Here is a 26,791-nt window from a genome sequence, read left to right as displayed (position 1 = left end):
CACACCAATTTGTTTTTTTCCATTTATCACATTTTCACCTAATTTATTTTGCCAAACATATCCAAATATCCTTAAATATTTCTCTGCAATGTGATTTTTAATGGCTTCTGGTATCCATATATCATATGGTTTAACCATTACTATTTGAATCAGTTTTCTATTATAGGTATTTAGGTTGGCTCAGTTATTCACCTATCATAAATAATATATGATAAGCATCCTTGTACATATTTTTGATTATTTCCTTAGGATAACTTTCTAAATATGACATTTCCAGGCCTAAGGATAAGACCACTTTAAAGACTTTAGATACATTTTGGCAAATTACCTTTCAGATAGTTTGTAAAGATTTTTATTTGTACAAGCAATATATGAGAGTGCCTGTAAAACTTTGATGTGTCTCTATATATACATAGAAAATACAATCTAAAGAATGAAAAATTAGCAACTCACTATTCTTCCAAGTTAAATTAAAATGGTATATGTCCATTTAAAAATTTTATTAATATAGCTTTAAAGGCTTGCTTTTTAAAGAAAAGTTAAGAAATTTAGTATCTACAGAAATACAAATTATTTTTCAGTGAATAAAATTTCGTGCAGAAATATCAAAAGGATGAGAAAATATTCACCTCAATTTAAAGTGAATATTTTTTAAAAGGCTCTTAAATCTCTGAATAAAATGTGATTTGAGTCATATTTGGATTTTCAGGGGTGAGGAATCCCATTGTCTAGCACAATGCCTAGCAGAATTGGAATTCAGGAGTTTTTCAGTGATGAAGGAATGAATGAGTAAAAGAAAGCATGAATTAATTTTTCTAACTTCACTTCTTTAACAAAGGCATCCTTTGTTGTCTTTTAAGTTGGGCATATAAAAATATATCTCTGTTCCAGCTCATGTGAAACCTGTCCAAAGTCTACACATGTGAGCAGAGAGAGGCTGCCAGGATTATCTGGTCAAGGCGGAGTGACTGGTCTAGGCCAGAGCTCTAAAGTGACTCTGTGAAGCGGGGAGGTTTCTAATGGGGACCTCCTGATATTGCCAGATGCTCCTGTGGGGAGCCTCTGGAAGCTGGAGCAGGTGTGAGGAGCCCATTATTCTCAACTTATTAATAAAGTGTCAAATGTAACTAGGACTTAATAAGTATACATTTCCTGAGATGCTTTATGATATGAATTTCTTCCTTTTAGCACTCAAGTGTAACTGAGTATGTATGTGCGACTCTAGGTTTTTATCACCTTGCCAGGTTAAGGGCCCTGAGGTCAAAAGTTTGAATAATTTTTGAATTAGATGGATGGTCGTTGTAGGGGGTCAAGTATTCAGGGCTATGGGTAATAAGTACCCTTTACCTGGAAAGAATGCTCCACTTCCAACTTAAAGCTTCATGCAGACTTGGGTACAGTATAGTCCATTTTATTATGCACACCTTGTAAGACAAGTCTGAGAACTCTAGAAGCCATGCAAACAATAAGACACCTGAATAGCAAGAGAAGGAAGATGACATTTTACACAATTTTATTCATGTTTTTTCAAAAGTATGGCGTCTAATAATAATAATTGTTCTGTAATCAGAATATACTTATTTTAAGTGTACCTCATTGCTTGCTGGCTAGTGCTACAATGTTAGAAAGTTTACAATGAAGTATTAATTCAGTTTCTTCTCTTACTTTAATAGTCCCACTCTGGCGCACCTCACCCTACCAATCAGTTCTCTAAAATAATGGTTCTTCAAAAGAAGTCTGGGGGCTGCTGTTGGTTCCTGTGGCTGCCACGGGGGACTATCTTATTGAAAAGCACAAAATACTATTTAAACATTTTAGATTGTATATAGTCAGGGTGGGTAGTGCTCATTATAGGTCTGAAAAGATTGACAATACTGCTCCCAAAGAAGTGAGGTTAAAACCAGGCTTTATTGGTAGACTATCGGTAGTGAATTGTGGCTGTGGACTTCTTTTGTTTTAATTAAAAAGTGAATGAGAAAATAAATGAATAAGAAATTTATAGAAAAAATCAAAACCATAATAATATCATTTATTATTTGGCTGTGGCTAAATCTTACAAGGTGAGAAATCTATCATGTCTCTGTTTAATTCTCTAGGGGAGTTATATTTTCCTAAGTCAAGACATATATTTCCCCCAAACTGTCATATGATTTGAACTTAGACACAAGTTGAGAATTTAGGATACCTTGACAATAATATTTGTTTGTAGAAGAAATAAAAATCCTTCAGATTGATCAGAGAGAACATTAAAGCTCAACTTCCGTGTTATATTTGTTTCAAAAGCAGGTTTGATATCTGCCATTTCAAGGTTTAACATAATTTATTAACATCTGTTGAAATCTTCTGACTTATATTGTCTTTCTTAGAGTGAATGTTATAGTACTTAGGTCAGAGCAAAGCATATAACCTCTTTTTAATGTAACTTAAATTTTTTCCAAAAAAAAAAAGAAAAAGAAGATTATAATCTCATCCATCAGAGTTAAGATTTTTTTTACTGTATAACTTTATTTATATATGTATGTATGTTTTAAAAATGAAACTTAAAAACATAATGGGCATAATGTTTTGGTTTTTTTTCTTTAAATTTATTTAATGGCTGCGTTGGGTGTTCGTTGCTGCACACAGGCTTTCTCTAGTTGCGGCGAGCAAGGGCTACTCTTTGTTGTGGTGCATGGGCTTCTCATTGCAGTGGCTTCTCTTGTTGTGGAGCACGGGCTCTAGGCGCACGGGCTTCAGTAGTTGTGGCTTGTGAGCTCCAGAGTGCAGGCTCAGTAGTTGTGGCGCACGGGCTTAGTTGCTCTGCGGCATGTGGGATCTTCTCGGACCAGGGCTCGAACCCGTGTTCCCTGCATTGGCAGGCAGATTCTTAACCACTGTGCCACCAGGGAAGTCCAAGAGATGTATACATTGTTTAGATAACATACATTGCTTGGGAAACATCTTAGTTAAATATGCTTTCAAACACCTTTAATCTTTTAAACTTCAAAGTATAGAAATACTATTTTCCAGCCACTGTTCTGTGATTGGGCATACAAAAATGAATAAAGTATGGTTCCTGCAATTGAGAAACTTACAGTGAAAGAGTCATATGTATAGGCAGATACCCGTTATAAGGTTTTAAGAGCTATCCCTGAAGTTTACCTAAATTGCTAAGGGAGCACAGGTGGGGGAATGATTAATTTATCCTTGTGGAGGAGAGGAAAGGTAAAAGAAAACTAGTGTTTCCTTTGTAAAAATCAAACAAGGTCTTCCAGGTGTTGACTAATGATTCTAATATTTTACTGCTTGAAATTAGATGTGCTTCCTTCTGGGTTTTTTTCCCCCTACATAAATCTTTTGTTTACAATGCATTACCTTTTGGTTCTAACAATTAACATTAGAAAAGTTGGTAGATGATTGATTCTGTAAGGGAAAGATGAATGCAAGTGTCAAGGTTTGAGTCTATAGGGATTATTGTGTCCCTAACCATGGAGCACCAGGACGTAATTTCCTAATTTCTGCAAGGGAACTTCAAGTTTTGTTGTGTTTTGTTTTAAGGCTTCACAGAGAAGTCACCATCATCTGAGCTGGGCTTTGAAAGATAAATAGAATTTTTCCAAGTAGGGAAAAGGCATTCTGGGAAGAGGGAAAGTCTGGTGATAGGTGACTCGGAGAGAGAAGTTGAGAAGGACTCAAGAGTTTTCTAGTATGCGGGATAAGGTGAGTGGTGATACTGTTAACTAAGGAGGAGAGTATAGAAGTATATTTTGGGGCTAGGATGGAATATGGTCTCTGTTTTGGGCATGTTGATTTGGGGAGTCTTTGGAAATTTCATTAATTGATTTTTAAAAAATTCTTTCCACTAAAATTTATTAATATCCTTACTTGCCCACGTATGAAGAACACAGACATAAGAAATAATCTATTCTCAAAATGCTTATAGACTCTTGGAGAGACAATCCAATAATTATGATATGTGCTTAAAACTGCTATGATAGCAGCAGTCACAGGTTTTGATGGGGAACTTGGGAGTTTTGATCACCTAATGGAGACTGAAGATGGGAATGGGGAGGAGAGATAAGGAGTGTCAGGAAAGAATTCCTATGAGATTGCCTCACGGAATTCAAGTTTGTTTTTTTTTTTTTTTTCTGGATTTTAATCTTTAATATCTAACATTATTGCTTTAGGACATGTTTTCCCTGAACCAGGAACAGAATGCTAATTACATAAAAATATACACATAGAAAAAGTAGTTCTCCATTTTCCCAGGGAAAAACAGTAACTTCTAGAATACTCAAGTGTTTTGTTTTAATTACAAAGTCTTGGTCATCTCATTTATTAGCTCTGTAACATACATATTTAAATTAAACATTATTAGACAACCGTTAACAACTTATAAATGTAAGGTGCCATTACTGAGTAAATAGAGTCTCCTGTGAGTGGATGTGTCCCTTCTCCCACCCACTAACAAGGCAGTAATATGGTTAGTTTAATTTTATGAGTACATGATCCATCGCTGCAAACACTAATTCTCGTCCTCACCCTCTGCTCATCTGTGCAAGTGTGTGAGCTGGTTAGATCGCACGGGCACCTCTCTAACTTCAACAGCAAGATGAGCTGGGCTTGGGCTTTCGGTGCAGACTAATTGTGTCTGTCTGAATCAAGTGATCTGACCTATCCTCGGTAGCAAGCACTCTTCGAACTGCTTCCTCAAAGGCCGCTGTGACATTCGTCGCATCTTTTGCACTTGTTTCAAAAGTAAGGATGGTCGCTGTTGTCCCTGCACCAGGCTTGAGCTTCTTCTGCAGACACCTGCCGCTTGCTGATGTCAACTTTGTTACCCAAAATCACAAAAGGAAAGCTTTCGGGCTTTTTCCCATCCACATAATATATGAATTCTTTCTTCCAGTTACTCAAGTTCTGGAAGCTTTGAGAATCATCGACGCAAAAAGTAAGCGGGCAACAGTCAGAACCTCTGTAAAATGGTGTCCTCAGGCTTCTGAATCACTCTTGACCGGCCGTGTCCCAGATCTGTATGGTAACAAAATGTCCATCCACCTCCAAATCTTTATTTAAAAATCCCACGCCTATTGTATGGAAGAGCTGGGTATCAAACTTATTAGACACATATCTGTTCATTAGAGAACTCTTCCCAACTCCACCATCTCCAAGGAGAATTACTTTAAAAAGCGATGATTTTCCTAACATTTTTAATCTCAAGATCTCTGATTTCAGAACCCTTAATTGTTCAGTTCAAATATTACCATTATCTCTAGGGCTGTCGGGAAGATCCACTTGGACACGGACAGCAGGAAAAGCCGTTCACCACTGTGCCCGGCGCATTATAGGAGCGCAGGGCGTTTCTCGCGGCCACTCGCAGGAAAGCCCGGGAGCTCCGGGCCAGCCCGTCGGGGTGCAGGGAGGAAAGAGAGAGGGTCGAGGACCCTGCGGACAGGAGGCGTCGGCGGCACTGCCGGGGGCCAGCACCGAGGGAACAACATGGTGACGGGCGGGGCCCTCAAGTGTTGTTTTGAAGTATGAGTTAAACAGATTGTGGGAAGAGGGAAAGAGGGGGAAACATGTCAGGCAGGAATTTTGCTTAGATGATGCCTTGGGAGTGTGAGGAAGTAACCTGTGTATAGAGAGCACTGCTTGTGGTTTAGTGTAACTTGTAGGAACTATGTAAGTGGGGATTGGTAGGGTCCTGCAGATCATATGTCTCTTGATTTTTATGTTGAAGACAGTCATGTTGGTAGTGTCAGGAAGCTAGTGAAGGATTTTAAGTAGGGGAATGGCTTGATCAAATTTGATGCCCAGCAACCAATTAGAATTATGTTCTAGAATTTCAGAAATGCAGTTGGGGGGTAGGGTATAAATTTAACTAGGGGTCACAGTAATGGATAAAGTGCTTCCTGCTTAGATGTGGAGACAGGTAAATAAAACTGACATCACAGTATGTGAAGTGTTGTAGTATGCAGTGCTATGTATTGAGTATAGAGGAGGAAGTGATTTGGGACTTCACTTTTAACAGTCATAGGTATATGGGTGGTATTTGCAACTGAGAATATTGATGATTTTTCTAAGGAAATAATATAAAGCAGAGATGAAAGAACTGACGGTAGAATTCCAGAAGAAAGCAGCCTTCATAGGATAATGGTTAAAGAAGAATCATCTAAAGCTGTGATGTTAGCACTGTGGGTTACAACTTATTTGTAGGTTGTAGATCAATAATAGTGGATGGGAAATTAATATGGTTGGCAATAGACAGAATTTTAAAAACATGGATTAAGAGAGAAAGAAAATATCAGGGTGTATGAAGTAAAGGTAATTATTATTTTGTGGCATCTTGTTCAGATGTGTGTATTTGTGCATGTGTGTATTGGGTAAAGTGTAAAATGTCTTATTAAGAGTTGTAATCACAAACTTTTGAAAAACAATAAAAGACACTAAGGAAGAGCAGTTGGAAATAATTAAATCACTTTTGTTCTTCACCACTCTGATGGCAAGGAAAAGAAATGGACCCAGTGCAAGTGCAATGGAAAGATTTTATGTGCAGGTGGTCTCCCCCTAGGCCACCTTTGCCACATCAGTTATGTAGGAAGAGAAATACAAAGAAATAAGGGGAAAGGACTTGCAAGATACAGAACTCAAAGACAGAGAGGGAGAGGAAGAAATAGAGAATATGAATGAGAAATATGGATGAGAAAGAATAAACCCCTATGGAAGCATGACTTTTAGCTTAACCCTACTGTGTGATGGCAAAAGCTCCATACCCTAGCACCATGGCCCAACAAAGCCCCTGGGATTTATCCTGCCATATCAGCTCTGTTCCTTATTAGGGATAGAGCCAGAGGAGGAACCTGGGGAAAGGGTACAAAACTACCTCTAATTAAAGTTGTGATTTAGTAATATCAATAATAGAAGTTATTGAGAGCTTAACTATGGGCTAAGAACTATTCTAAGCACTTTAAATGCATGGTCTCACCGAATAAGTTAGTATTTGTAAAGCCCTTAGAACAATGTCTTGCACATGGTAAGTACTCAGCAAGTATTGGCTATTATTATTCTTTAATTATCAATTAGACAATAGTTACTAAATATCACCATTTTACTAGTAAGGAAATTGGAGTATAATAAAGTTAAGTAACTTAAGATTTTATAGTTATAAAGAAATAGAATCATGTACTTTTGAGTTGGAGGTGAGAGACTGACTAGTATAGGTGCATGAAGTTGTATGATGACTGGTGCTTGAAATATGATGATGGTAGAGAGGAGACAAGATGGGCCATAAGTGAAAGATATTATGAAAAGAAAATCCCTTTAGCTTGGTGACTGGTTGGATATGAAGTAAAAAGATAATTAAGATTTTAAGTTGGTTGACTGGGAAAATGGTAAATAGGATGTAAGAAAATAAGGAAGAAAACTGTTTTGGTAGGAAATGATGACAAATTCCATTTAATCATGTTGAATTTTATGTCAGATAGTCAAGTGATGATTAGCAGGGAATTCAAAACTAAACTTAGAGATATTTAGGCATTATCGCATAAAGGAGTTGCAGAAGCTGTAGAAGGGTTTGAGACCCCCAAGGATAACCAATATTTTTTGGCCACAAAAAATCTGGGGAGTCAAAAATAAGATCATGATAATAGCCCCCATGCAAAATTTCCACAGCTTTGCTCACATCTGCTTTGTAGAACCTACAAGTAATACCAGGAATCTTTAAAAAATAGTATGTCACTACTGCTCCAGGGACAGGCTGTTGTCTGGCATGCACTGTTTTCCTCACTCCTGACCTGGTAGCTGTGGTGTGTCTCTTCTTGCTGCCACCATCTGTGAAGGTGGAGAGCCTCAGCTGTGGTTTGGTACCTTTCCCACCACCGCAGAAATTGCTGTTTCCCCTATGACGTTCTCAGAGACCCTGGAGGGTCAATGGTGAAAAAGCTCTCCTACTTTTTCTCATTCTTTTGTCCACCATCAGGTTTCAGACTTGATATCCATTGGCTTTTTCTGCACCCCTGTCCAGGTGACAGGTATGTTGGCTTTATGGCTCCTCAGTCAGTTTTTTTTTTTTTAAATTTTATTTATTTGTTTATTTATTTATGGCTGTGTTGGGTCTTCGTTTCTGTGCGAGGGCTTTCTCTAATTGTGGCAAGCGGTGGCCACTCTTCATCGCGGTGCGCGGGCCTCTCACTATCGCGGCCTCTCTTGTTGCGGAGCACAGGCTCCAGACGCGCAGGCTCAGTAGTTGTGGCTCACGGGCCTAATTGCTCCGTGGCATGTGGGATCCTCCCAGACCAGGGCTCGAACCCGTGTCCCCTACATTGGCAGACTGATTCTCAACCACTGTGCCACCAGGGAAGCCCCTCAGTCAGTTTTTTATGCCTAGATGATTCCTGACCTTCAGATGAACTCTTACATAAAATGTTTCTCATTTTTTGCCCCATCAATCCTTAGGCACATCTAGACTTGTCTGAATCCTAAGGTGCAGGTTACTTATTAGGCTTAAACTGGAGCCAGGACCCTTGTTGCATGCTCTCTGGAGAAAAGAGAGGTCAAATTGGCAAATTCCCATATTTTCCAAGATTATCCCATCACTCGTTTCTTCTGGTCCCTTTACTTCTTCATATGGGTGTTTTCCTGGTTGATTTGAGATTATTTCTTCTTTTCTCCAGATGGAACGATAATGTGTACTTACTGTGGAATTAGATCCTATCCGAATATTTTGTTGGGAGGTTTGATTCACTTTTTCCTTTTAATTCTTCTTACAGGTTTCCATGCTCTTTGTTGGAGTTTAGTAAAGATTTAAATATCTAGCACGTTTTCCTTTCAAATAAGTATTGGTAATGTATTTTTTTTTCTGGTTCTCTGTGAAGAATCCCAACGAGCCTTTTTGAAAACTCATCATTTGCAGTTATTTTAGAACAGCAGTTTGTTGAAAGCTACCATATTAGAAATGTTATATTGCACTGCACTACAGCTATGAAGTGCAAGGAACCATGAAGAATGAAAAATACAAATGATAGATGTGTCTCTTTCATCTTATTTTTTAGCCTTCTTTGAATCCTGGGGGGAGCCAGTCATCTGATGTGGTGCTTTTGAACCACTGGAAAGTGAGGAATTTTGAAGTACAACGTGGTGACATTGTGTCATTAGTGTAAGTAAATCAGAAACATACTATATTCATATATAAAATTATTTATAATTATCTGATTTAACTAGTAATTCACTGTTTATACCATATTGTCAATTATTAAATTAATAGGTCCATTTAAAATATTGATATAATGCATTTTTCAAAATCAATTTTGAAATGTAACAGTGCTATAAGAAAGGATTTTTCTTTTATACTTAAAATATATCAGTTGATTGACATAACCTGGATTTGGCAGAGCGTGTTTAATGAAATGTTGATTAGAAATTATTGTATTGATGATCTAGAGTACATGAACTTGGTATTTGGGTAATTTTGAAATTCCACATTTTGGAAGCAACTCTTATGTTACTCTCATGGTTTATTAGCTTGTGTAGCTACAAAATATTTCTAGACGATGATAATTGTGACATGAAATTCAGTGGCATTTATATATATCGGTAATTTAACTGAAAAAAGGAAGTTTGGAAGATTAGTAGACTGGAGGCTTTTGTTTGGGACCAAAAGGTGGCACTGTTTCTCTGTTAAAGTATTAAGACTGGTCCGGAACAAAAATTTCATTCCAATCATAGTGTAGAAAAGGAATGTCAAAATGTACATAACTGACACAATGATAGTCCTAGTACATGCTTGAGATTTGTTTGTTTATTTTAAAAGTAAATTTACATTGAGAAGACTGCAACAGAACTTGCCTAATTTCTGCTGGTTTCAGCTACTTATAAAAATGTTTTAATATGATTCCCTGTTATGCCAGTTAGTGCTTTGGGGTGGCAATGTAGCAATTACTGTTACTTGTTTTTTTTTTTTTTTTGTTACTTGTTTTAATGATAGTAAAATCCTCCTGTCTGGTGAAGACTTCCAGCTTATAGCTCTGATTCTTGAATTGGAATGATGGTTTTTTGTTGGGTGATAATTTATAATTGGTAAAAGCAAAACGTTATCTACTAGTTCATACTTACCTTTGGCTAGTACTTTGTGGAAACAGATATTTTCTAAATGTGTCTCAGTCAAACCTGTTCTACCAAGATTTGAAAACATATTAAGTAAATCTGGTCAGTAACTAATGAAATAAATTTGAGTGAAGTTTTATATGGCAGCCATCCAAGGATGGGAATTAAATGCTTCTCATGTTCTTGAGTGCTTTCTTTAATATTAACCTACTCTTTGGAGTATACTTTTATTTTGTCATTCAGGGAACTGTTTCTGCAACCTCCTTAACAACCTTTCCATGCTGGGTTAGCCTGTCGTGCACTCATTATTCTTTTGCCTTTGGTTTGACAAGGTTACATCCTCGCTTAGTGGTGGAGAGGATACCCACCCAAGTGAAAGAGGTCACACTATAAGCAGACAATTGTGCAGTAACTTTTTTCTATGAGAAACATACTATCTCCAACCAAGTGAATTTGAATAGGTAGTTGGGGAAAAAAAAAGCCTCCTTAAAATTCAGGGTTGCATGGGTCCATAACCGTACCCTAGCATATCACAGACTATGTAAAAAAGAGAACACTATTCATTTATGTAAATATTAAAGTAATTGATATTTATTATATAAATTAATTTCAGAAGTAGTGTATTCAAATTGAGGTTTATATACTGAATTGTAGCTATTTCGGTTGAACTGTATTTTTAATGAGTTAATTGTGCTATATCTCTGTCATGTACAAATAACACAAATTTTCTTTCATAATGCTTGTTGCTAGCAGGAGCTATTTACATATAAGAATGCTTAGTGATTGGTATCATGTTATTTAATAACAAATAATCATTAAGCAGTAATTGTTGCTTTCTTTTTATGAACCAAACGTCTTATACCAAAATCTTCTTTAGCATGATGTAATATAGTAAAAGACACTGTTTAAAGTATCTTTTTAGTTTTATGAACAAAAATCCTTTCTAGACACATGTCCTGACATTAGAATATCCTATCTGTGTAAGAAATGTGTGACTAATACAGAAATGCATGACTAAATTTTGAATTTATGGCTAAATATAAAATATGATAAATATAATATTGGTATTAATAACACATTTTATTGATATATAAGTAATCTTTGGAAACAAGGTAGTTTGACAGTTTATATTTTAAATTATCCTTGGACAGCATTTTATGTATTCAGAGTATGTGGAAATGCAGCATTTCTATGGTAATATATATGCATTTCTGGAAAACGTAGTTCATAAATTCATACTTAAGTTACTAGGGCTTATGCATGTTTGTAACCACAGCACTAATGAAAATAACAACAATTCCAATAGCACCATTTAAAAGACATATGAACTTTCTAATAAATAAACACTGCAGTAAATGTCGGATTTTACTTAAAACAAAAAAGGTGAAGGTAGCTTGATGGAAGACAATATAAGGAAGGGTTGAGGCTATCTATATTTACAAGGGCCAGGGGCATTATTATCAGAAGTTGCAAGTAGAGGAAAGATTGCAAGCTTTGTACAAAATGTATTGATCCCAGAGATGTATGCTCAGCTCATTGTTTTGTGTTACTTTGTTTTATTTATTTATTTATAACTTTATTTTTTTTTGAAAACAAAGATCCCAGTTAACCTTGCTTTAAGCACTTCTAGGAGAAAGGTTGAATGTATAATACTGATTCCTTCTTAGCTTGCTGCCTTTAGTGTACTTAGCCTTCAGCTGTTATTATTAAGGAGGCAAAACATTAATGATCTGGGAAGAAAATCAGATGTGAACCAGTGCAGCTTCTGCTTTATACTGAAAATTCTTTCTCCATTCTTTCTCACCAGTTGCCTATGAGCTAATTCATGTTACAGGAACACAGGATATAGCAGAGCAGACTTCTGTTGTAAGAAATTTCATTCAGAGCTTATTGACCAAGGCCGTTTCCTAAAGCAAGGAAGGTCTGGGTGGGGGAAGTGTGCATATTGGAATACGCTTCTTTGCATCTCTTCATTTTCCTGTAACTTTCTTTCTGTTGGTAGCAGTGGGGCTACTGTTTAACCACATTATTCAGTAATGTTAAATCAAACGGTGTATTTGTTTGATAACGTTACTGGTCGCACAAAACATTACTTGCTGTCATCAAGTCCTCAGTGTTAGAGTGTAAGTAGGTGACATCATACTCTCTTAGTGGATTTGCAAACTAATAGTGGTGATTAAGGTGGATTTTCTATACCTTGGAATCGACTTTTCATTAACCTGTGTGATGGCCTTACTGCCATAGACTTAGCATAAGTAGCACTATTTTATAATGATATATCAATTACCATCCATTGGGACAGAGGTTCTTTCATAATAAAGTTTCAAATAAACACATTTAAAAGTGTTTTAACTTTTCACTTTGACATGACTTAAAGAAATGTTGTAAAAATAGTATAGAGAGTTCCCATATACCCCCTAATTTTTTTTCTGTTTTATTAAAGTAAAATTGACAAAATTGTAAGGTATTTAAAGTGTACACTGGGATGAATTGATATATGTATACATTGTGAAAGAATTCCCCCCATCAAGTTAATTAACACGTCCATCACCTATTTACCGTGTGTGTGTGTGTGTGTGTGTGTGTGAGTGAGTGAAAGAGAGACAGACATGGAGAACATTTACTCTCTTAGCCAAGTTCAGTTATATAATACAGTGTTATTAACTATCATCACCATGTTATACATTAGCTCCTCAGACCTTACTCATCTTATATCCCCCCAATTTTAACATTATACACAACCACAGGACAATTATGGAGACCAGGAAATTGACATTGATATAATACTATTAACTAGTCTACAGACCTTGTTTGAATTTCACTGGTTTTCCCACTCATGTCCTCTTTCTATACCAAGATCCTACCCAGAATCCTATATTTCATTTTTATTTTTCGTGTCTCTCTAGTCTCTTTTAATCTGTGACAGTTCCTTGGTCACTCTTTATCTTTTTTGACCTTGACACTTTTGGAGGGTCTGGCCAGTTATTTTGTAGAATGATCCTTTTCAATGTTGGAGGGTCAGTCTGTCTCCGGTGAGGAAGCATTGCTGTTGATGGCAGTTGCTGGGGAAGCTGCAGCAGTGGCAACTGTTGGGGAGATGGATGAGACAGGGTCAGAGGAGAAGGAAGTTTTCAGGCACAGGTCTCTTCAGTTTCTTAGGACCACATACTTGGGTCATGACTAAGAGGTTCCATGGCTTCTAGAAGTCCACACAGTGAAGTTTATAGATGCTAGGAAGCCAGGAGGTAGAGCTGTGAAGGTGGGGGAAAAGGCTATAGTTTGTAGTAGGGGTAGAAGGGAAGGAACTAAGGCTGGGGCACAGATTATTCTATATTGAGCCAGCATTCAGTTTTAGAGTAGAAGGTTAGGGTGAGGGAATTCTCATTTAATGAGCACCCCGGTATGTCAGGCCTTGTGTTAAGTGCTTTGTGTATGCCATTTTAATTCTCATAACAGTATCTGGAGATAGTTATTATTTTATTTTTGTGGGTGGTAGACATATTTATTTTTTAATTTATTGTTTACTTAGGTAACTGGTTTATAACATATGTTTCATATGTATAACATTATATTTTTACTTCTGTGTACACTAAATCTTGTGGACATAGTTATTTTTAATGTAATGAAACTGAGATTTAACAGGTAAATGGCAAGTAATTGGCAGAGCTAGAATTTGAATCCAGGTCCATTTGACTCTAAATCTCTGTTGCCTGATATAGTAGGCATATGTGGCTATTGAGCACTTGAAGTGTGGCTACTGCCGCTTGTTAAAATGTTAATGTTTTGGATATATTCAGTCAAATAAAATATATTATTATAATTAATTTCACCTGTTTCTTTTTTCCTTTTTTAATGTGGCTCGTAGAAAATTTGAAATTACCTATGTGACACACATTACGTTTCAGTTGGACAAATTCTGTGTCTAAACCTTTTTCCATTGTACACTGCTGCTTTCCTGGAGTGTGTCTAAGGTGAACTAAGATGAGATCCTAAAGTCTGAGGTGGAAAAATACTAATGTAGCTCCTGTGAAGCAAAGCAGACTCCCAAAGACAGGAAAACACTGTGTTGGTGAGAGTGTTGGGGATGATCAAGTCCAAAGACAAAGGGAAAAAGACATGCAATCTACAAAGAGAAAAAAAAGTAACCTCAATATTTTTTTTCTTGTAGCACTGAAGTCCCTTTATTTTTAAAAAATCATTTATTTATTTATTCTTTACTGAAGTATAGTTGATTTACAATATTGTGTTAGTTTCAGGTGCACAGCACAGTGATTCAGATGATTTTCCACTACAGGCTATTACTAGATACTGAATATTGTTCCCTGTGCTATATAGTCAATCCTTGTTGCTTACCTATTTTATGTATACAGTTTGTATCTATTAATCCCATACTCCTAATGTATTCCTGTCCACCTCCTTTTCCCCTTTAGTAACCATAAGTTTGTTTTCTATGTCTGTGAGTCTGTTTCTGTTTTGTATATATTCATTTGTATTATTTTATAGATTCCACATGTAAGTGATATCATATAATATTTGTCTTTCTCTGACAGCTTCACTCAGTATGATATTTTCTAGGTCCATCCATGTTGCTGCAAATGGCAATATTTCATTCTTTTTTTATGGCTGAGTAATATTCCATTGTGTGTATGTGTATGTTTGTGTGTGTGTGTGTGTGTGTGTGTGTGTGTGTGTGTATCTTTCTACTCACATCTTCTTACATATATCTCACCAGTTGTCTCTTGATGGGCATTTAGGTTGCTTCCATGACCTGGCTATTGTAAATAGTGCTGCTATGAACATTGGGGTGCCTGTATCTTTTTGAATTAGAGTTTTTGTCTTTTCCGGTTATATGCCCGGGAGTGGGATTGCTGAATCATATGGTAGCTCCATTTTTAGTTTTTTAAGGAACCTCCATATTGTTTTCCATAGTGAGTACACCAATTTACATTCCCACCAACAGTGTAGGAGGGTTGCCTTTTCTCCACACCCTCTCCAGCATTTGTTGTTTGTAGACTTTTTGTTGATAGCCATTTTGATTGGTATGAGGTGATACCTCATTGTAGTTTTGATTTGCATTTCTCTAATAATTAGTGATGTTGAGCATCTTTTCATGTGCCTCACAACAGTTTTTAATATTTATTGACTTTATCATTTTCCAGTCACTGGGCTTAGTTCTACATTCATTTTTATTTAATCCTCACTAAAATAAATCCCAGTAAAGTAGGTACTGTTGTTATTCCTATTTTATAGATGAGAACACTGAGGTACAGAGAGGTTAAGTAACTTGCTTGTGAACATACAGCTCGCTGGTAAATGGAAGAGCGAAGGTTTGAAGGGCTTCCCATCAAATCCAGTGTTCTTAACTGTCAAACTGTAAAGCCTCTGTATACTGTGGTGATGGTTTGGTTGAGGATACTTACTCATTCTTAGCAAAGAAGTCATGCAGACCCTTGTATCTCTGCATCTATCAGATTATCCCTATTTCTGTAATGAAATTTCTGATACAGTGGTTCCTGAAATGTTGTCTCTTTATTAATAGCAATAATACTTTATTACGAACATACAGTCTGCATACAATTTTGACAGCTGGTTTGTAGCATGCTAAACTAATTGCCATTTTCTGACTGTGATGGCTACATCTGTAGCAGTAAATATGAGCAAAAAGTTATGAAGAATTGAGCCAGGGAAGTAGATGAAATAGAATAGAGCCTTTGGGGGGGTGGGGAAATGTGCTAGTTCCTTTGTGTCTTGAACGCTTATAAATCTTTAAAGGTCCCTTGACCCACCAAGGGAAATTAATTGCAGTCTGCTAAAATACGAAATTCATGTTTTGAAACAAATGCCCAGGGCAATGATAATACTGAATAATGACCTATAATTGTATTAAAAGCCAGTTAATCTGTTGAGCTGGGAGAATATAATTGTGATTACTAGTGTGGTACTAGTCTATCTATACTTATTCCTAGTTTTTTTTGGTTTAGAGCCAAATTTTTTTTTTTTTTTGAGTTTGTAGTTAATATCATACATTTCAGGAACACAAATTTAGAAATAACATAACTTTCAAAGAAAGGTTCTATAGGTAGGAAGAAGTGCCTAGGTTTTTGTTTTTTGTCTTTAATTAATTGATAGTAAAAATGCTGGAGAGTGAAATCCTGGGCTGCAATTTGTTTTGATGAGAAATTTAGTTTTTGGCACTTTCAATTACACATAATAATTTGCATTCGTTACTAAGTATATTTACAAATAATACTGAAAAAATGAGATAGTGTAAGTATTGTTGCTATTGTCTGATATAGATTAAACTGATTTTATAAATACTCTTCAGAGGCATACAGAAAGTTGGTGCCCTTAAAGTAGTCCTTAAAAGCAATTTCCTTTCTTGAGTAGGATAAACTGCCTTCACAATTTTTATACATTTAATTATACAATAAAACATTTTCTTAGTTCAGGCTCAAATTATAGCATAGAAATGTTTCAGTGATCATAAATTTCAATTTTGAATTATTGAGATTTTATGGTAATGTAACTATAGGAGATATCCATAGCTTCTGCTCAACCCATTTCATAAATCTTATATGCTTTGAGAGATGACTAGAAGTTGTCAAAGAACAAAGTTATACATGCAGCATTCTTTGAAATAGTGGGTATTTACGTAACTTCTTTTTTATTGTGAAAAGAATCCAGTCTCTGTGAACACTGTTACCTTATTTAAAAAAAAAAGTGCAAGACAGCATTTACAACGAAGGTGCTCCCAAGTGCTCCCAAATACACCTTATATGTTATACATAAGGAGTCAGCTTGAACTATTAAGGAGAAACATTTTGAATATAAGTTGAAATAATAATTTTAACAGAGAAATAATTGAAAAATTTAAGAAGTAAATGGTTTAGCTTTCAAGCAGAAGATAAAACACAGAAAAATAAACTATCCCATAGGTATGTCAACCTGTCTTTAATACTTTTGGAACCAATAAGATATGGATGCATACATAAAGCGAGGCCACTAAGATCAGCAACATCTGATCTCCATTTTCAGGTATGATAGATTAGTTTATTTCAAGCTAAGGCCCATAGTGACAAAATGAGAAAGCTATATTAAAAAGAATATCTACAGGCATTGTAGTACTACCAAAGGGCAAAGAACCCAGAGTGAAGAGAAACACACTGAGGTGAGCCCTGTATTCAGTGCCACTTTTCACCTTGGGTTATTTGTCACTTAATGACAGTACAGGCTATGAGGCTGAGAAGCCAAGCAGTGGCAGCTAAGCTGGGAGATGCTGAGCATAATTTTTGGCAGTTTCACATTGCTAAGAGGTCACAAACTAGAATTCAGGGAGGAAGATGCAGGACCCTGGTAAAACACTCTAAACTTTTAATTGGGACCCCTGAAGGGCTACATCCTTGGAGTTACAGAGAACTAGAAATAGACAATAAGTTATAAAAATTGAAATGCAGCCTCTGATAAACTCAATTGATTTTAAGGTGATCTGCCTTTACTTTAACTGTCTGTCATTGCCAGAAGCAAGAGACATCGTGCAGAGTCTCTGTAAGTTTTAAACACAGTACCTGACATTCTATAAAAAATAAATCATGCCTATCGCAAGCCAGGACCAAGATTTAAAAAATATAAAACAACAATCATTAGAAACATTCTCATAGTGTTCTAGCTTTTGGAATTATCAGACATGGGCTATAAAATAATTATAATCAATATATTAAAAAATTGATGAAAAGATGGATTTCATTAGAGAATCAGAAGAATCTAGAAAAAGAATTGAAAGGAATTCTAGAAATGAAAACTAGTATAACTGAAGTGAAGGACTCAGTAGATGAGTTTAACAGCAAATTAGACACAGCTGTGGGGAGGATCGTGAACTGGTTGATAGGTCAGTTAGAAAATATCTAGGCCATGGGTGAGAGGAATAGCCTGAATAAATAAAGGCTAAGAATTTTCTAGAACTCATGAAGATATCAACCTACAGAATCAAGAAGTACTACAAATCCTATCAGGATAAATACAGTGAAAAACCACAATTAGGGCACAGGGTAGGTAGTCAAACCACTGAAAACCCAAAAAAAGAGAAACCTCTTAAAAGGAAAAAAAAAGATATTACCTTCAAAGAAGCAAAAATAATAGCCGACTTTTCAATTAGGGGGATACAGGAGAGAACTGAATGACATCTTTAAAGTGCTAAAGGAAAAAAAAATCCCAGCCTAGAATTTTGTACCTATTGGAACTATTCTGCAAAAATGAAAGAGAAATATACTCTTTTTCAAACAAACCGTCAGTACATGCTCCATTGTCTATAGGACTTTACTTACAAAACAGAGTATTAAGAATTTCAAGATAGCACCTGAAGAGCATTAATTAAGCCCCAGGTGTGGGGCTTTTCTGAGTCCAGGCCCATGGGTGATTGCACTGGTTATGTCCTTACGAAGCTGGCCCTGTGATTGGACCTAAGCAGGGCCAATCTGAGCCATTCCTGGAAATGGACGTATAAATGTTAGGGGTGAAAATTTACATTTTTGTTAGAGTTGTTAAGTTTGAACAATAGGATCTGTTAAAAAAAAATGTAAATCTTTAAGGTTATGTCAATAAAACAGGTGCTAAGTGTAGTAGGCAGAATTTTGGTCCTCAAGATTCCATGCTGTAATGCCCAGGACAGTGAATATGATGAGATATTGTGCCCATGAATATGTTACCTTGTACTGGCAAAGGGACTTTGTGGTTGTAATTAAGGTTGACCTTCAGTTGTCAGTGAGGAGGCTAGCCTGGGTTATCCAGGTGGGCCCAATGTAGTCCCAGGAATCCTTAAAAGCAGAGGCTGTCCTGGGTTATCCAGGTGGGCCCAGTGTAGTCTCAGGAATCCTTAAAAGCAGAGGCTGTCCTGGGTTATCCAGGTGGGCCCAATGTAGTCACATGAGCCCTTAAAAGCAGAGGCAGAGGAGGAAGTTAGGAAGATGCAGTGGAACAAGTCAGAGGGATCCAAAGCGGGAGAAAGATTTGATGTGTTTTTGCTGGCTTTGAAGATACGGGGGCTGTGAGCAGAGGAAAGCAAGCTGCCTCTAGAAACTAAGAATGACCTTTTGCCAAAGGCCAGCAAAGAAATGAGGACCTCAGTCCTACACAGAATTGAATTTTGCCAACAACCTAATGATCCTGGAAACGAACTCTCCCCTAGTCTCTAGATAAGGGCCCAGACCAACTGGCAGCTTGATTTTGGCCTTCTGAGACGCTAAGCAGAGTACCCAGCCGAACCTGCCAGACTTCAGTCCTGGAGAACGGTGAGATTATAAATGGCTGTTATTTTAATTTTAAACCTCTTCGTTTGTTTTAATTTGTTAGAGTGGCAATAGAAAATTGTGTTAAGCAATGAAAAGATACAAACAGTTATAATACTACTCTTAGAATGTATAAGGAGATGAACTTTTACAGAAGATTCTTATTAAGCATTTGAAAAACACTGTTTTACTGTTACTTGCCTAACTAATTAAAAGTTATTTTCTTTTATATAAAACAAATTTGTAAGCCTCTACCTGCCAGTTCCTTGGTGCAAGAATATAGGAGTAGGCTTCAGGAAATCTTACTACTTTCAGCTGTTATCATTTATTAACTGGCTGAGTGACCTGGGAGAGGTTTTCTTAACTACACTTAGGGTCAAGTCTTAGCACCTGCAAAGGAGGAGGTATAGACTAGTTGATTTCTAAGGTCTCTTCCATTTAAAAAATTGCATGAAAATAGTTTTAGAATCCAGATGGAATTGTTAGAGAGCTAGACATAAGAATCAATCCCTCAGAATATTGGAAAAATATTGTTCCATACTTTTGAAGCTGGAGTCAGAATTGATTTGACATTTTTGTAAAGAAGAGAAGCCATGTTGGTACATTAAACAGAAATTTTAGAATAGATAAGGAGACTGAACACCAGAGCTTTTTTGGTCAAAGGGATCAGATGAATAGTGCCTATTAAGGTTGAAATTATTGAAAATCGAAAAATTAAAAGTTGGCAGGTATTTTACAAGAGGATGAGCACAAAATTCTTTCCTTTCTGTTTAAAATTATTCAAAATAAGAAAGCTATAGAAATCTTATTTCTTTATCTCTTGTCATTTATTCTGGGAGTTGAGTTTTTGGCTCTAATGGTTAATCTTGTTCTGGTTATCTCCATCTCTTTTGTCAACTTCAGATGCATTTCCCACCAGTCAACACTCTGTGTACTTGTTCTTAGAAATGATCCTAGATCCCATATTCTGTTTCATAGCTTAGGTCCCAGAAATGTGGAAGAAATCTCAAAATGAAACTTAAATATCACCTTATTTGATCTAAGATCAGTACCTACCTTCCCACTTTTTCTTTTTCCCTTTTACAAAAAGAAAAAGGCACTGTTTTGGGGAGGGGGTGGCAGTTGTTGGGAAATGTGTCTGTGGCTGATAAGAAAAGGAAAGGGCTTAAAGCGATAGCCACAAAACTTTATCAGTGTTTTGGAGTTAAGGAAAACATTCTTTCCAAGAAGAACAGGAATGCTTTTTTTGGTAATTGTTTATTTACATTAATGAGACGCCTCAATGACCCATTATTATGAAAGGTAACTCTTTGCATAATCTAGTGACAGGTTTACCACATTCGGAGGTCACATTGATACTTACTGAAGGCACAATAAGTATAGGTTTCACTTTATTAAAAATTGTATAGCTCTTGAAATTGCTGACAGAGAGGCTGACTCAGTTTGATTTGGCTACGGATATGATAATTGTAATACGGCTCACTGTGGTTTTTAGAGGTCATAAGTTACATTGCAAAGATTTGTGTATTTGGATTGCGGGAAAGTTACTGTAGAGTACTAAGACAATACAATAGGAAATACTTAAGTGTGAGTAGTGTGTCTCACATAAATTGTACCGTAGAATTAAATATGAGTCATTAAAATATTCCAGGTTTATTAAAAATTTATTATTCTACTAAAGGATCTTTAAAGAGCAGTAAGAACTTGAAGAAATAATAGGAAAGCTTTGCTAACAGTGACAGTGTGTTGAGTTGAAAGAAGGTAAAGAATTAACAAAATGCATACAAAAAAGATTTGTAGTAAATCAAGGGGGGAAATCAGTTAATAAAGAGGCCAGGGAGACCTTCAAGATGGCGGAAGAGTAAGACGTGGAGATCACCTTCCTCCCCACAAATACATCAGAAATACACCTACATGTGGAACAACTCCTACAGAACACACACTGAACGCTGGCAGAAGACCTCAGATCTCCCAAAAGGCAAGAAACTCCCCACGTACCTGGGTAGGGCAAAAGAAAAAACAAAAAACAGAGACAAAAGAATAGGGACGGGACCTGCACCAGTGGGAGGGAGCTGTGAAGGAGGAAAGGTTTCCACGCGGGCGGAGACTGCGGGTGGCGGAGGGGGGAAGCTTCCGAGCTGCGGAGGAGAGCGCAGCCACAGGGGTGCAGAGGGCAAAGTGGAGAGATTCCCGCACAGAGGATCGGGGCCGACCAGCACTCACCAGCCCGAGAGAGGCTTGTCTGCTCACCCGCCGGGGCGGGCGGGGGCTGGGAGCTGAGGCTCGGGCTTCAGAGGTTGGATCCCAGGGAGAGGACTGGGGTTGGCTGCGTGAACACAGCCTGAAGGGGCTAGTGCGCCACGGCTAGCCGGGAGGGAGTCCGGGAAAAGTCTGGACTTAAGAGGCAGGAGACCATTGTTTCTGGGTGCGCGAGGAGAGGAGATTCAGAGCGCTGCCTAAATAAGCTCCAGAGCCGGGCGTGAGCCGCGGCTATCAGCGCGGACCCCTGAGATGGGCATGAAACGCTAAGGCTGCTGCTGCCGCCACCAAGAAGCCTGTGTGCAGGCACAGGTCACTATCCACACCGCCCCTCCTGGGAGCCAGTGCAGCCTGCCACTGCCAGGGTCCCGTGATCCAGGGACAACTTCCTGGGGAGAACGCACGGCGCGCCTCAGGCTGGTGCAACGTCACGCTGGCCTCTGCTGCCACAGGCTCGCCCCGCATCCGTACCCGCCCCCCCCCCCCGGCCTGAGTGAGCCAGAGCCCCCGAAGCAGCTGCTCCTTTAACCCCGTCCTGTCTGAGCGAAGAACAGATGCCCTCAGGCGACCTACACGCAGAGGCGGGGCCAAATCCAAAGCTGAACCCCGGGAGCTGTGCGAACAAAGAAGAGAAAGGGAAATCTCTCCTAGCAGCCTCAGGAGCAGCGGATTAAATCTCCACAATTAACTTGATGTACCCTGCATCTGTGGAATACCTGAATAGACAACGAATCATCCCCAAATTGAGGCAGTGGACTTTGGGAGCAACGATATATGTATATTTTTCCATTTTTTCTTTTTGTGAGTGTGTATGTGTATGCTGCTTTGTGTGATTTTTGTCTGTATAGCTTTGCTTTTACAATTTGTCCTAGGGTTCTGTTTGTCCGTTTTTTTTTTTCTTGTATAGTTTTTAGCACTTGTTATAACTGGTGGATTTGTTTTTTGGTTTGGTTGCTCTCTTCTTTTTTTCTTTTTTTTAAATTACTTAAATTTTTTTTTAATTTTTAATAATTATTTTTAATTTTAATAACTTTATTTTATTTTTTTCGTTCTTTGTTTTTTTCTCACTTTTCTTCTGAGCTGTGTGGCTGACAGGGTCTTGGTGCTCCGGCCGGGTGACAGGCCTATGCCTCTGAGGTGGGAGAGCTGAGTTCAGTACATTGGTCCACCAGAGACCTCCCAGCTCCACATAATATCAAACGGCCAAAGCTCTCCCAGAGATTTCCATCTCAATGCTAAGACCCAGCTCCACTCAATGACCAGCAAGCTACAGTGCTGGACACCGTATGCCAAACAACTAGCAAGACAGGAACACAACCCCACCCATTAGCAGAGAGGCTGCCTAAAATAATAAGATCACAGATACCCCAAAACACACCACTGGATGCTGTCCTGCCCACCAGAAAGACAAGATCCAGCCTCATCCACCAGAACACAGGCACTAGTCCCCTCTACCAGGAAGCCTACACAACCCACTGAACCAACCTTAGCCACTAGGGGCAGACACCAAAAACAACGGGAACTACGAACCTGCAGCCTGCGAAAAGGAGACCCCAAACACAGTAAGTTAAGCAAAATGAGAAGACAGAGAAACACACAGCAGATGAAGGAGCAAGGTAAAAACCCACCAGACAAAACAAATGAAGAAGAAATAGGCAGTCTACCGGACAAGGAATTCAGAGTAATGATAGTAAAGATGATCCAAAATCTTGGAAATAGAATGGAGAAAATACAAGAGATGTTCAACAAGGACCTAGAAGAACTAAAGAGCAAACAAACAATGATGTACAGCACAATAAATGAACTTAAAAATTCTCTAGAAGGAATCAATAGCAGAATAACTGAGGCAGAAGAACAGATAAGTGACCTGGAAGATAAAATAGTGGAAATAACTACAGCAGAGCAGAATAAAGAAAAAAGAATGAGAAGAATTGAGGACAGTCTCAGAGACACTACATTCAAATAAAGTCCTTTTAAGAAACCGGCTATAAGATGTAGAGAATGGACTTGAGGACACGGGGAGGGGGAAGGGTAAGCTGGGACGAAGTTAGAGAGTGGCATGGACATATATATGCTACCAAATGTAAAATAGATAACTAGTGGGAAGCAGCTGCATAGCACAGGGAGATCAGCTCTGTGCTTTGTGACCACCTAGAGGGGTGGGATAGGGAGGGTGGGAGGGAGACACAAGAGGGAGGAGATATGGGGATATATGTATATGTATAGCTGATTCACTTTGTTATAAAGCAGAAACTAACACACCATTGTGAAGCAGTTATACTCCAATAAAGATGGTATAAAAATAAAAAAGGAAAGAGGCCAATTATCAGTGAAGAGGGGGTGTGTTTAATGATTCTGAATGAAAGGTTAAACTGCTTCTGTGAATTTCCGTTTAATAAAAAGGATGAAAAGCAATATGGGTAATTAGACAGTAATAAGATCATACTGAAAAATATCAGAAAACTGCCTTAGGTGTTAGGGGAATATTGGCTAATGGACTTAACCTCCTGAAATTATCTTCGAATATTCACTTTGCTCTAGAAACGGAGGGAGTGATGTTCTTAGTCATTTTCAAGGAGTTATGATTCTTTTGCACATTTATTTTTTTGTGGATTTTAAAAATGGTAGCAAATAATGAAATAGAGAAAGAATTTCTCATGAGAAAAATATCTAACGTGTAATTTGTTAAAATACTGTAATTTTCACTATGTGTTTATGTTATTGGTCAGTTGTTTACATTTGGGTTCTACTTATCTGTTTCATAATAGAAACAACTTTAGAGACTCAACCTACTTGAATCATTCATAGAAATTCAGTACAGGATATTATGATTCTTAGAAGAAAAAATCTTTCTTTAGACAATATTTGGGATTTTTACTTATGTGTTAATAAGACCTTAATTGAGATACACTTCTAGTTAGCCCAATAAAAAATATATATAACATATGTATAATTGTATGTATAACATATATATAAAATATATGTTATAAAATATATATATATAAAATATATATATAACATATATATAAATAATTATTGAAATCTTATAAAGATGTTGGTAGATTCTTGGCCATTTTTGAAGCTTCTTATGCCTTTGAATTAAGAGAAGATCTTGGAATCTTTCTAGAATCAATATAAGGACTAAGTTTATATGACCTCTGTACTAATGATCAGCTAGAGGGAATAATAACCAAGATAATTAAGTTCATAGATGATTCCAAATTTAAAGATGTTGTGAATATAAAAATTGAGCTTATCTCAGCTCCTATGATGCTTTGCTGAGAAAAAGGTCATTTGACATATACAGAACTATAGTTTATAATTGTAGTCTCTCTTTGTCACTGATATCTTATGATTAGCTTGGCTTTTCTTTTATTAGATAGTATATCATATGCAGTTCTGCACTGTATATTAATGTTGAAAACCAATGAAAAAATCTGCTTTTCATAATGTTAGCAGCTTCCCAGCAGGTTAATAGCTCAAATAGGTAATAACCCAAGGGGCAGTTAATGATTATCTAGTCAAAAAAGATTTGGACCAGATACCAAGAGACCTGGGTTCTAGGCTCACTCTGGCACTGTGAGACTTTATGTCAATTAATTTGTCAATTAACTTCTGTGGATAGGTTTTCCTTTTTAATAAAATGAAGGGATTGCACCTGATAATTTCTAAGGTAACTTTTAATTCTACAGTTCTTTTCTCTATGATTTTATTTCCCACGTGTGTAAGTTAAATTTATTTTATGATGGGAGGCATATCACAGCTTCTATTGGATATTTATAGTATTTTCTTATATTTAAATTATTGACAGTTTATTCATTTGGCAAATATTTTCCAAGTGTTTACTCTGGGTACAGAACTAGCTATTGTGATACAGCAGTGAAGAAAATAGACAGGAAAAGCACCTCTCCTCATGGAACTTACTATTCCACTGATAGATGTGTCTTGAATGAGCCAAATTGAAGAGAGACATTTTTGAAACTTGTCAAAAATGTAACAGGTGGGCATATTAGAAGGGAAGCTTGATATTCAGTAAATCAGCAATTGTGCCAAGCATGGTACAGTGCTTTGCACTGGTTCCCAAGAGTCAGTTTGCCTACATCTTCCCATTCCCTCATTTAGCAACTTCATTTTTGTCGCTTGAAATCAGTCATGGTGGGAGTATTTATATCATGAAAACTGGCAAACACTTCACATCCGGGCTTACAGTTAAAAGTTTTAAAATTATGCTATTAAAATGGTTTGGTGGTAAATGTTGTCAGGTGGCACAACAGAAATAGCAGACATAATTTCTCTCCATAGTTTCTATCCGCACACCTGGTGTGTGAGTTTATCGAGCCATGTGAACAACTACTGATATGATACTGAAAGTAATGAGTTAGTGAAGGGAGAGGAGCTGAAAGAAAAATAGGTGTGAATTTGTAATCTGATTTTAAAGATGGGGTGGTCCATGCTTGACCAGAGAAGAAACGAGAGTTTCAGAGATGGCATGTGTAACAGTTCTGAGGCCAGAGTTAATAGCTGTGTGGGAGAAGTGGTTAAGTAGGTTTGTTGATCTTGAACAAGGTGTCAAAGCTTCACCTCATAGGAGCGTAACAATGTCTAAATCATGTGTTAACCTGTACCAGCCAAGTCTTAAACATGGCCACGTTTTCGCTAGCAGTGAAAAATGGAAGACCGTTCTTGAATTTTGTGACCTTATCTCTTAGTGATCCTTTGAGAGTTAAGGAAATAAAAAAATCCTTTATAGTAGATTATAGGCTCTATACCAACTGAAGGCCTATAAAATGTTGTCTGTGGTAAAAGATTTTGTTGAGTATTGATACTGAATGTACCACAGATATTTATGTGATTTCCTCACTGTGAACTGCAAGTTACTCTTATCAGGGAGCAGGGTGACATACACAGCACTGTGACTGGGTCTGCAAGCACTGAAGGAGCAGTGACTGTCTAACACCATGCTGCATTATGGTGGGTGACAGCGGGACACCTGACACCTAGTATGTGTAGTAAGCTGAAAGAGGCCAGTTCAAGCAGGGAAAACTGGAAAAATCTTTTAAAGATGTGCTGAAGCTCTGCTTTAAATGAGATACCTGGATCTGTACTTCCGGGAGCTAACAGGAGCCAGTGGGCAGGCTGCCATACAGGAATCTGGAGTGGGATACCTTTGA

The 26,791-nt window shown here is 37.4% G+C and overlaps 1 protein-coding gene and 1 pseudogene across 8 annotated transcripts in view; one reads left to right on the top strand and one right to left on the bottom strand.

Annotated features, from left to right (window-relative positions):
* Positions 1-26,791, top strand: part of IMMP2L (inner mitochondrial membrane peptidase subunit 2) — a 629,217-nt gene that overhangs the window by 73,360 nt on the left and 529,066 nt on the right. For 6 of the 7 annotated variants that reach the window (XM_082400165.1, XM_082400166.1, XM_082400160.1 and 3 more), the window contains exon 4: positions 9,030-9,133. In XM_082400165.1, the coding sequence (XP_082256291.1) occupies positions 9,030-9,133 (104 nt within the window). Of the gene's footprint in view, positions 1-9,029; positions 9,134-11,887; positions 11,913-26,791 lie in introns of those variants that run through there. The other variant, XM_082400163.1, reaches the window with a different exon arrangement.
* LOC309632487 (ras-related protein Rab-9A pseudogene) lies at positions 2,594-9,023 on the bottom strand (annotated as a pseudogene). Its single transcript, XR_014249543.1, has 2 exons — positions 8,332-9,023; positions 2,594-8,018 (listed from the first exon to the last, which is right to left on the bottom strand). The product of XR_014249543.1 is annotated as a ras-related protein Rab-9A pseudogene (transcript).

This window comes from Balaenoptera borealis (genome assembly GCF_965194805.1).
Source record: "Balaenoptera borealis genome assembly, chromosome: 7".
In the NCBI taxonomy this organism is placed as follows: Eukaryota; Metazoa; Chordata; class Mammalia; order Artiodactyla; family Balaenopteridae; genus Balaenoptera; species Balaenoptera borealis.
The sequence above is the reverse complement of the archived record's forward strand: the minus strand, read 5'-3'. Positions and strand labels throughout refer to the sequence as shown.